A 12,795-nucleotide genomic window follows, 5' to 3' on the forward strand; every position below is an offset into this window, starting at 1 on the left:
GCTGAAACCTAGAAATAGACCCTCAGGTCCTGGCAGGTTACATAGTACCTACAAACTGATTATAGATCCTACCAGCAACAGACTTTTTGCCATCCTTTCACCAGACTTGACCATTATATTTGAAAGACAGAATAGTATGGTGTTACTATGTAATGGATCTACTATGCATGTTCTCACTGCTTTAAATTCACTGATCATATAAAAAGAGAAGAATGCACTACCTTAGTGTTTGATCTTTACCACATAGATCTAACGTCACGATCAATTGCTTTCAGTATTTTCTTTGAAATCACATAAAGGTTCATATGTGCCAAATTTCATAAGGATCACATGATAAGGTCAAGAAATACAAATTCCAAGGCAGAATTTATATGCCCGGTTCACATATGACAGTAATACTATGTAACCATATGTTGAATATAATACACAGTATGTAAATGCTATTCTTGAAAGCAATCCAATCAATAAAAACTAAAATAAATAACACTTTAATAACACATTTCAAATCAACTGAAAATGGAATAGATGGACTCTATGGCAAGAACATCCCTATAAAATTGACATTCAGAGGCCATTAAAACCCAGAGAGTAAAACAATCCTGAAACTAAAGAAAAACTGTGAATATTTAGAAGATTTTTAAAAGCCTACTGTATTGTATGCCAAGACACAGCAGTTGTTTTTATTTAAAGAGCTATTTCAATAAAAACTCTGGATTGCCAAGCATTAAAAAGCTAATTCCATTTGCCATCACCAATAGCTGAATGAAACCTTAAAAAATATATACAATATTAACCTTTAAAAAAAGTTTAAAATACACAGTATTGAATAGAAAAAGTCAAAACTGAAAAAAGTCAACTTTTAGTCATAATTGGAACTATTAAAAGATTGACCAATTTTATCATTTAAGAAGGTTATGGGAAAGCTACTGAAGTTAACTTCAAAAGCCTAGCAGTAAAAGTGATTGTAATGTCAGTAAAACTCTGAAACAGATCAAATAACCCCTAAGTAGTACTAATCCACTGCATCTTTGAACATGTATATGCCTCTTTTTAAGCTGAAAAGGTTGCCCTTTTTTTCTTCAACTTGTTTCCAACATCCCATTAAAAAAAAAATCTATTCAATTGTTAACAGTCAGCAGCTCAGAGTACAGAAACTTTACCTTCACTCAAAGATGATATGAGTTAAGATTTGAAATATCTTTTCCTCTTTGGCCTGGTTCTGGAAAACATGGTTTCGTCATTCTACCTGAAGAGAGAGAGCGTCTCTTTCTTCATACAAGTATTTGTGCACTGAATGTATACAAACAAATGCATTAATGAAGGTTACATACAATATTTTAACCTTTTTTTTCTCTTGCTTATCAGCTGAAACTCTTACACCAAAATTGATGTTTGTGTTGTAATTGACATTTTAAATTTTAATTTTGCCTCTTCAGATCCTGGGAAGACTTTGCCTGAAGCCCTTGATTACTGCACAGTTTGGTTGCAGACAGTACCTGGAGAAATAGACAGCAAAAGTGGTATTCCACCTTCACTTGTAATGCTACAAATTAAAGATTTTCTTAATGGACCAGGTAAGAAAGTTGTAATTTAAACTTTTTTTCATATGAGTCTTTTAACGTGTACATAGGGTCTGTTAACAATCTTGACATTCCTTACCAGAAATGAGTAATTCATTTGTCTTCCAGAAGTGTACTCTTCTCAGGCTGCCCATTCTAGAGATCAAAAGGCAAATATTAATATACATTAAAAATTAACTTTAGTCCGACAAAAAGTAGTTATCAATTAAAAAATAATTGACTGGAAGCCAAAGACTCAAGATTTTATTTCTACCTTTTCTACTAATCGTGGGACCTTAGGCAGTTATCTAATCTCCTGTGCCTCAGTTTCCTTACCTGTAAATGAAGAGAATAAAATAGATGATGGGTGGATAGATGGGTTGGTGGGTGGATGGATGGATAGGTGGATAGGATACATGACATACATACGTAAGATAATATACATAAGTAGATTGGATTAGATAGATAAATACACTTATTTCAAATGCTTAGCAAAGTGCTTGGGATATATTAACACTCAATTTTAAATAGGTAGATATAGATATCAAAAGGTATTGAGTGCTTCTTATGTCTCAGGTACTAAGTGCTTTACATACTTGTATAAACCCAAGAAGTAGGCCCTATAATTATCCCTATTTTATGAATAAGGAAGCTAAGACTTAGAAAAATGAAGTAAATTGCCCAAGATCATGGTAGCAGAGGAGCCATTCAAACTCCGGTCTTTATGACTCCAAAGACCTAGATCACTTTTATACTGCACTAATTTTAGCATAACTAAAGATTTTTTTCTTTCTTCTCCATCTCCTCCTCCTCCTCTTTCTTTTTCCTGCTCTATTTCTTCTTCCTTCTCATGTTCCTCCTTCTCTTTTCTTTGTTACTCCTCCCTTACCTCCGTGAGATCTTAGCTATTTATTTAACAGTAATTCCTACCTTCAGTTTCCCTTTTGTTATCTTATATTTACAGTGCTGCAGAACCTGTTAGTCATTAAAAGAATACTAGTTTCTTCATTACGAATTTAAAACAATGGTGTTACACTGTCTTAAGATCTCTAGCAGTACTCTGCAAGGCATGAATTTTGATGATTGAAAACTATCCCCCTGTGGACCTGATTCAGTTTGTGTGCATGCTGGTGCACTTACGATCTATGACTACAGATAGAGAAGGTGGCCCATCATCACGTCTGGAATAGAAAGAGCCTGAAACCACCTCAGTTGGCCCTTTCACTCTGGCTTAGTTCTTCTTAAGCATGTTCCTCCAGTGCTGGAATTTAAAAGGTGTAGGAGGAATATGAAGAACTAGTTCTAATCATTAGTATCTAGCTGTGGTTTTAAAGACTCAAAGGAAGTAAAGATGCTGATGATAAGGCTAAGGGAGTCATTAAAGTTGGAAGAATCCGTTGGGGTGAGCTGAATGATTGAGAGGAGTGTGAGTCCTCATGCTTGGTTAGTGAGTGTGAAGTACCGTATTTCATTGAATTCAAGCAACCATCAATTGTAGGAAAAAACATTTTGCATACCACTAAGGAAAAGAAAAAATATATGCTATTTAAGCTATGATACAGTGCTTTCTTACTGCATCAGTTGCAGGGCAAAAGATTGAACATACTAGAATGAATGAAATAGGGTAAGAACATAAGGGTAGTTCATGGACAAGTGACAGGGAAACGTGCATTTACTTCTTTTTTCTCTCTTTTAGTGTCAGATTTCTTTTGCTTTCAGGCACAGTCTTTCACCTTTTGGCTAGAAAGTTCCCTTCTAGTTTACATTTGATTGATTTGTTTGTAAAAGGGATGGGATCTTCAAGTCAGTGGTAAATTGTGTACCATATTTTCATGGCTACCAAATAAATTGAACTTTAAGAGAAATGTCAATGAACAAATGAAAAATTATATGTTTATCATTCTGTCATTCAATGTGACTATGTAGCAGAAGTGCGATTTTTACAACAGTTGTACTTTTGTATTTCTTATACTTCTTAAAACAGGAAACTACATATATGCCATTTCTAATTTTATGCCCATTCAATAATAGTGATAATATATCTGGAGATTCAAACTTTTAAATTAATGAATTGAAATAGTTATTTTACAGCCATGCTTCTCAAACTGGAGTGTGCATTTGAGCATCTCTGGGGAGCTGGTTAAATGAAAATGTGACTTAATAGGGATGAAATTCTACATTTCTAACAAGCTCCCAGGTGAAATGGATACTGTTGATCTGGGGATAACACATTTTGTACCAAGATTTTATTTGACTCATATATTAATAAAATATATATATATATATATGATTTTCTTAATACCATCAATAACAATTACTGAGACTCAAACTGCAGATATTTTGTGGCACAGGAGAGGGGGATGATGCAAACAATGATGAATGGTTTTTTAAATGGTACTTTTATTATGAAAAATCAAATACAATGTCCAATAAATGGTTTAAGTTCTTCAAAGTCTTAAAACATTTTAACCAAGAGCACTTTTCTTTCATAAATTATTTGAGGGAAGATTACTTTGAATGATATGTCAGTTCTGTGGGATTCCACTAGAACATTAACCTAACAGCCTTGAACTACTCCAGAATTTACTATCTTAGACAAAAAATTCCTTAAACAATTTGTCATATAAAGTATGTAAGTAGATGTTATTACATAACATAGTTGTATTCTCTCACTATACAGCTACACTATATTAACTGAGAGATCAATAGGAATAACAGGACATAATAAAGCATTTCTTGCTGTAGGAATGTATTATTTTATAGATTTTTGGCAACTCAAGAAAAATATTTTTTTCCAGATTTTACGTAATAGTATATTAAGAGCAATATTATTTATGCTAAGACTGGGGGAACAAACTTCAGCTTTATAATATTCCCCAATACTATTCTCCTCCCTTAAAAAATAAAAAGGCCTTTTTTTTAATATTGAAAATAATGCTTCTAAGTTTTATGCGGTATTATCGTTAAGAATCTTTTGATACCAAAAGATTGTTTGTTTTATTGTTTAATCTATATGCACATCTTATTTAAGTATCATTCCCAAAGAATGCTTTATGCTACAATGCTACATCTCTAAAATAGTATATTTTCATTTCTTCTTTTCTTGCTCTTGAATTAAGGTTTCAGTAACAATAAAAGTTATGATGCTGAAGAGTAGAGGAAATACTGATTATAACTACCCAACCTGAAATTTTCTTCATAAAGGTGCAAACTTAACAGCTTTTGAATTCAGCCTGTCAGATGTTTTTTCCAGGGATTATTTTATCTAAACAAGGTGATGCATATGCTGCTCTTTAGCATCTGTTTTTGGAAAAAATACTTCAGTGTTCTTGAGTATTCCCTGATTTCCTCTGTTCAGTTAATAGTACCTTAGAGCAAATGGTAGGTCCCACCTTCTACATCAAAAACTCCTTCAAAGCTCTCCCAACCCCGACCTCCTTCCTTCAGAGGCAACAACTGTACTACCCATTAGCAAGGTCAGTGGCTTGGAGAAACCTGGAAAACAGCAGCTACCAGAAACCCAGCAGAACAATATCTCCAGCAGGTGATAGATTAGTTGGAACAAATTGGAACCATTGCAGTGCAGCAATCCTGGTTTCTTTCAAGCTGTTTTTTAAATGTCGTCATTTTAATACACAATCTAAGCCCCGCGGAACAGTCCACAGCAGGTTAATTTGAATCATATGATGTGTCACTGCCCTCAGCTGACATGAGCTCTATTCCATGTGTGAAGCCATAATAAATCCATTCCCAACCGAGGAAAATTCCCCGTGAGAAGGTGAACTAATCCAGGCCTCACACTGGCATGCTAGCCCGCCATAATTGAAAGCAGGGCCACCTGTTCCCAGCACAGTTAGCCGATAGAGAAAAAAATTACCATTAGATCAGATATGTCTTCTATTGAAAACTAATTCATACTTCTTGCAAATTCAAATTCAGCTGTGAACTGCTTAGTGTGACATCATACAGAAACTTAGGAATGTGCCCACTTGATCCCAGTTTTGTTAACTATAGGATTTCTTAACTTGGAAATGATTTTTTTTTTTAATTTAATGAGAGCTGACACATGAGAAGAAGAACTGGGAAGGGTGCAGATTTTTCTAATTAACTCAGGGTCATTTACAAAAATATTTGAGCTCCCTGGTATTTTTTTCATTGTTTCTTTGCAGACGTATTTTTGAACACTGTCACTGTAGCCATGAAATGACATTTAAAGGACAACAAAGAAAAAATATGCCAAATTAGGAGAACATTCCCACGTCTTTTATGTTTTATTGTAAATTAATTAGCATACCACAATCTTCGTATAATTTTAATTATATCAAAAACAAAGTTATGACTGTAATTTCCTATTTCTTTTATTTTAGTATACCTGGTGTCTCTAGTTGAAACACCTAGCCACTGATAGTTTTTCTCTTAATAAAATCACTTATTTAGTCTCTTCTTGTTTAACCTGTTCAGTAATTTACCTGTGTAGTTTTCAGTTTTTCTGATTTCATTCTAGCTTTGGATTGGTTTTATTTAATTTTTGTTTTAAAATTTTATTTGACTTTTAACTGATTGTAACCCATTTTGAGTATAGTTTTCTTCTTATATTTTGTGAATTAACTAAGTGTTTTGTAGGTTACAATGACTGTAATTTTTTCTTTTAAAAAAATCCTAAACATCCTAGAATATCCCATTTCCACAAGCCTCTTTGATTTGAATGAAAACATATACTTAATAATGTGAAATATTACTTTAAAAACTTCTCAGATACAGTAGCACACTATTCAAATAGGTTTGTTTATATGAATATAAAGTAGAAATTTTAAGTTGTTTACCCCCCATTTTGTGTATTTTTGAAACATTTTTACTTTTCTTGATGAAATCTGCTTTTATGTTCTGTTATTACTAAATTCATTACTCATGACATATGTCATCCAGACATATGTAGAAGATGACTGATTCAGGGGAATTAAGATACCTGAAAAAGACACAAATAGCCCCCTGACATTTTCTGGAGTAGAAAATGAAGAATAAATAATATGATTTTTAAATACAAGAAGATTCAAGGTGAAAGGAGGCATCCTAAAAGCTAATTTTAATTAATTTATTCCTCTTAATGTAACCCCGATAGTTAACCCTTTGCCTCTTTTCTCTTTCCAGAAATAGGGCCAAGGTCCATACCCTAATGACTGGAGTCCTATCTCTATCTTAATTCAATTTTACAGCCATACTAGCAGGCTATCTTCTACACTTAAGAAATGTAAACTAGTTAATAAAACTGTGAGAACCTTGACTTTTGCATTTCCTGAGCTTTATGGGTTCCAATTTGCAGTGTCAGCATTGCATTATCATATTTTATTTTCCCCATGATTTATCAAAATAGAACAGTAAACTTGAAGTCAGGATGTCAAATAGAGAGTGGACCAATAATTTTATTTTATTATTTAATTTTTAAAAATTGAAGTAGAGTTGACTTACAATATTGTGTTAATTTCAGGTGAACAGCGTAGTGATTCAGTTTTCTTGCAGATTGTATTCCATTTCAGGTTATTACAAGATATTGGGTATATTTCCCTGTGCTATACACTAAATCCTTGTTGCTTATCTCTTTTATGTATAGTAGTTTGTATCTGTTAGTCCCATACTCCTAATTTGTCCCTCGCCCTCTCTCTCTCCCCTTTGGTAGCTATAAGTTTGTTTTCTGTGTCTGTGAGTCTGTTTCTGTTTTGTATGTACATTCATTTGTATTATTTTTTTAGATTCCACGTGCAAGTGATATCATTCAGTATTTGTCTTTCTCTGTCTGACTTATTTCACTAAGCATATTATTGTCTAGGTCTATCCACGTTGCTGCAAATGGCAATATTTCATTCTTTTTATGGCTGAATAGTATTCCACTGTATATATATACCACATCATCTTAAGCCAATCATCTGTTGATGAGCACTTGGGTTGCTTCCATGTCTTGGCTACTGTAAATAGTGCTGCTGTGAACATTGAGGTGCATGTATCTTTTTGAATTAGAGTTTTCATTTTTTCTGGATATATACCCAAAAGTAGAATTGCTGGATCATATGATAGTTCTATTTTTAGTTTTTTGAGGAACTTCCGTACTGTTTTCCGTAGTGGCTGCACCAATTTACATTCCCATCAACCATGTATGAGGGTTCCCTTTTCTCCACATCCTCTCCAGCATTTGTCATATATAGCCTTTTTGATGATAGCCAGTCTGACCAGTGTGATGTGATACCTCACTGTGATTTTGATTGCATTCGTCTAATAATTAGTGATGTTGAGTATCTTTTCATGTGCCTGTTAGCCATCTGTATGTCTTCTTTGGAAAAATGCCTATTCAGGTCTTTGGCCCATTTTTTTATTGGGTTGTATGAGTTGTTGAGTACAACAACTTGATATTGAGTTGTATGAGTTGTTTGTATATTTTAGATATTAACCCCTTGTCAGTTGCATCATTTGCAAATATTTTCTTCCATTCTGTAGGTTGTCTTTTCATTTTGTTGATGGTTCCTTTGCTATGAAAAAGCTTTTAAGTTTGATTAGATCCCATTTCTTTATTTTTGCTTTTATTTCTTTTGCCTTGCGAGACTGATCTAAGAAATTATTGCTACAATTTATGTCAGAAAATGTTTCACCTATGTTCTTTTCTAGGAGTTTTATGATGTCATGTCTTACATTCAGGTCTTTAAACCATTTTGAGTTTATTTTTGTATATGGTGTGAGGGAATGTTCTAATTTCATTTTTTTACATGAAGCTGTCCGCCTTTCCCAGCACTGCTTGTTGATGAGACTGTCTTTCCTCCATTGTATATTCTTGCCTCCTTTGTCATAAATTAATTGACTGTAGATTTATGGGTTTATTTCTGGGCTCTCTATTCCATTCCATTGATCTTTGTGTCTGTTTTTGTGCCAATACCATGCTGTTTTGATTACTGTAGATTTGTAGTATAGTCTGAAGTCTGGAAGGGTTATACCTCCAGCTCTGTTCTTTTTTCTCAGAATTGTTTTGGCAATTCTGGGTCTTTTGTGGTTCCATGTAAATTTTAGGATTATTTATTCTAGTTCTGTGAAAAAATGTCATGGGTGATTTGTTAAGGATTGCAGTAAGTCTGTAGATTCCTTTGGGTAGTATGGCCATTTTAACGATATTAATTCTTCCAATCCAAGAGCACGGGATATCTTTCCATTTCACTGAATCATCTTCAGTTTCCTTAATCAGTGTTTTATAGTTTTCAGTGTATAGGTCTTTCACCTCCTTGGTTAAGCTTATTCCTAGGGTTTTTTTTTTTTTTTTTTTTGGATGCAGTTTTAAATAGATTTTTTTTTTTTTACTTTCTCTTTCTGATACTTCATTACTAGTGTATAGAAATGGAACAGATTTTTGTATATTAATCTTGTATTCTGCAACCTTGCTGAATTCATTTATTAGTTATAATAGTTTTTGGGTGGAGACTTTAAGGTTCTCTGTATAGAGCACCATGTCATCTGCAAGTAGTGACAGTTTTACCTCCTCCCTTCCAATTTGGATACCTCTTTTTTTTTTCTTTTCTTATTGCTGTGGCTAGGACTTCCAATACTATGTTAAATAGAAGCAGTGAGAGTGGGTATCCTTGTCTTGTTCCAGAATTTAGCAAGAAGTCTTTCAATTTTCCACCATTAAGTATTATGTTGACTGTGGGTTTGTCATAAATGGCATTTATTATGTTGAGATGTGTTCCCTCTGTACCCAGTTTGATGAGAGTTTTTGTAATGAATGGATGTTGAATTTTGTCTTGAGCCTTCTATTCTTTGTATAGACAATAATGTCAGCTATCTCTTTTATGCCTACAATTTCCAAATGCCTAGTTCTAGTTTTGATTTATTATGCAACTCCAGGACTATTTCTTCATCTGCCTATGAAATGTGTTTAGTTATCTAAAATTTAACATGTTCACATTAAGTCAAACCATTTTTCTTTCCTCTTCTTTTTCACTCCTTCTCTTAGTATGGTCTTCAAATTTCTTTACATTTGCTAGTGATAGCAACATTCTTCCACCCGTGTCTTCTCACAATTTTACTGTCACCTTCAATTCATCTTTTTTTTTTATTCCAAGTCTTTTTAGTTTTTCCTTTGAAATGATCCTCCACTATGCCTGCTACCTCCCTAGTGGGCCTGGGCCCTCACTACTTCTTCAGTCTGTTTACTGGCAGCCCTAATTTCAGATTCTCCTTTTACTCAATAATTTTCTCCCCTCTGCTCTTGCTAGATTAGCCTGCTCTGCAAACTCATATGAATCTTGACCACCCACCTCCCTCAGTTAATCAAATCATAACTCTTCTCAAAGCTCAAGACTCTGTAATCTGGTGTCGTCTGAACAATCCAGGCTTACTGTCACTAAGAAGGTAATTCTGAGATTGTTTTACTTCTTTGAACCTCAGTATTTTCTTCTGTAACATAAGAGAGTTGTCCTAAGATTCCTCCAAATTCTAAAATAATGGCTGTAATCCCCAGTGGAACTCTTCATTTATTTTTCACAACAAGCATTTATGAGCAATTATGATATTTCAAGTGTTGTTCTAAATATTGGAAATACAGTGGTAAGCAAAAGATACACAATCGCTTCTCTCAAGAAATGCACACCATGTAGTAGAAAAGACAGGCTTTGATTACCAAGTAGTCACACTGAATAATATATAATTACAACCTAATATAAGTATCATGAACTTCTATGGATTTATAAAAGAGTGGAGATTTAGGGAAGCTTCTCTGAGCTGAGTTCAGACACTTGAATGAAAAGGAGTTAACCAAAGACATGGAGGAGAGGGCATCTTTCTGACAGTATGTATGCAGAAGACCCTGTGGGGAAGGGAATCATGGCACACTGAAGGAAATGATAAAAGGGCAGAGGGAGGGAACAGTAGGAGGAAACAAGGCTGTAGAGAGAGACAGAGGCCAGGCCTTGTTGACCATAATAAAGGATTTGGAGGGTTTTATCTTTAGAGCACTGGGAAACCATTGAAGAACTTTAAGCTGGACATGTATGTGATGGAGGGAGGAGGTATGTGTGTTTATTGATATGGCTATATTTGCATTTTGAAAAGATGGTTCTAGTTGCACAATGGAGAATAGATAAGCAGAGCTAGAATAGGAGCAGGCAACCAATTAGGAGAGTATTGCAGTAGTACTAGTGAGAGATAATGGTAAGTTGGATCAAGGAATGGTAATAGACATGGAGAAAAGTGAAAGATTTGGTAGATATTAGAGAGGGAAAATCCATAGACTGGTAATGGAATAGAGGGGATGGAGGGTAAGAGAGATTAAGCATGACTTATGGGTTCCTAGCTGATCTAACTGAATGAATATGGTGCTGTGGACTGAATTGTGTCCCCACAAAATTCATATGTTGAAGCTCTAGTCCCCGCTGTGATGGGGCCTTTGGGAGATAATTACATTTAGATGAGGTCATGAGGATCGGACCCTCATGGTGGGATTAGTGCACCAGAGAGCTTGCTGTCTTTCTCTCTCTCTCTCTTTGCCATGTGAGGACACAGTGATAAAGCAACCATGCAATACAGGAAGACAGTCTTCAGCAGAAACCAACCTCAGCTCATTCCCCGATCTCAGAATTCCAGCTCTAAACTGTGAGAAAATAAATTTCTGTTGTTTAAGTATCGCAGTTTGTGGTATTTTGGTATGGCATCCCAAGCTGGTGGTAATCCTATTTACTGATATAGAAAATGCTTGAAAAGAGCTATATTTTGTTTGTTTGTTATGTGTATGAGAGTAGGGGGAGATCATGAGTTTTGCCTTGGATATGCTGAGTTTCTGGTAATTGTACTTACATATCTGGAGCTCACAAGAAAGACTAAGACTAGTGATAAAGGATTGGATGTTTTGGAGTTTGGGGGATATAGATGCTAATTCAAGCCACAGGCCTGGATGAAAATACTCAGGGAAAAAGTAGAGAGGAAGTAGAGAAAAGAGCCTAAGACTTCATATTGAAGAAGTCCAATCAGTATTCACTGTCTAAGAGGAAAAGGAGGAGCCTTGAAAGGAAACTGAGGGCTAAGAGGAAAATTTGGAGAGTGTTTTATCAAAGAAGCCAAGGGAAAAGAGTGTAGAAGTACTAGACAATGTCAAGTAGTGATACAAGATACAGAAAGATGAGAAATTGAAAATAGCTAATGGATTTATAGACATTGTGACTACAAATATTATCCCTTCACCCCATTGGATTAACTTGGATGGACCCTAGTCTAGAATGCATTGAGGAGTGGAAGCAGAAAGTATAACTTTTCCAAGAAGTTTGGTTGTGAAGAAGAAGAATAAGGATAGAATATGAAGGGGCATTTTGTTTCGTCTTGGTTTTTCCTTTTTAAAAAATTGTCCAAATGGGACTTCCCTGGTGGCACATTGGTTAAGAATCCACCTGCCAATGCAGAGGACATAGATTCGAGCCCTGGTCCAGGAATATCCCACATCCCGCAGAGCAACTAAGCCCATGTGCCACCAACTACTGAGCCTGTGCTCTAGAGCCTGCAAGCCACAACTACTGAGCCCATGCACCGCACCTGCTGAAGCCCATGCGCCTAGAGCCCATGCTCCGCAAAAAGAGAAGCCACCGCAGTGAGAAGCCCATGCACTGCAGCAAAGAGTAGCCCCCGCTCACCGCAACTAGAGAAAGCCCGCACACAGCAATGAAGACCCAACACAGCCAAAAATAAATAAATAAATATATCCCCCCAAAATTGAAGTGTAGTTGAATGTACAACATTACATAAGTTACAGGTGTACAATATGGTGATTCACAATTTTTAAAGGTTATACTCCATTTATAGTTTTTATAAATGAAGGGGCATTTTGTATCATGGTTTGGGGTTTTATTTTTATGATGAAAGAGTCTTGAATTTTCTCATGTTTAAATATCACCCAGAAGAATCCAGTTGAGAGAAGAATTGGATAAACTAAAAAAAAAAGATAAAGGTGGGTTCCTTAGAAAGAATGAAGGAGAAGAATCCAATATACATGTGAAAGAACTGGTGTTACCTAACAAATTAAGGAAGGAAAGGAAAATGGCATATGCAGGTAGTTTTCCAGTTTGGTAGCAGGAAATTGAAGGAAATTTAATGGCTTTAACTTTCTCCTTGAAGCTAGAAGCAAAGTCATCTGTTGAAGTTGAAGAGAAAAGAGAGAGAAGAGAGATGATTTCAATGGTTTGAAATCATCCTCCAATATGAATTCTTCATATGCTAT

The 12,795-nt window shown here is 35.0% G+C and overlaps 1 protein-coding gene across 5 annotated transcripts in view; it reads left to right on the forward strand.

Moving 5' to 3' along the window:
- Positions 1-12,795, forward strand: part of VPS13B (vacuolar protein sorting 13 homolog B) — a gene marked incomplete at both ends in the record, with an annotated part of 778,321 nt that overhangs the window by 559,258 nt on the left and 206,268 nt on the right. For all 5 annotated transcript variants that reach the window (XM_079722541.1, XM_079722545.1, XM_079722542.1 and 2 more), the window contains one exon: positions 1,437-1,574. In XM_079722541.1, coding sequence (XP_079578667.1) covers positions 1,437-1,574 — 138 coding nt within the window. The remainder of the gene's footprint in view (positions 1-1,436; positions 1,575-12,795) is intronic.

Source organism: Hyperoodon ampullatus, assembly GCF_949752795.1.
Source record: "Hyperoodon ampullatus genome assembly, chromosome: 17".
NCBI lineage: Eukaryota > Metazoa > Chordata > Mammalia > Artiodactyla > Ziphiidae > Hyperoodon > Hyperoodon ampullatus.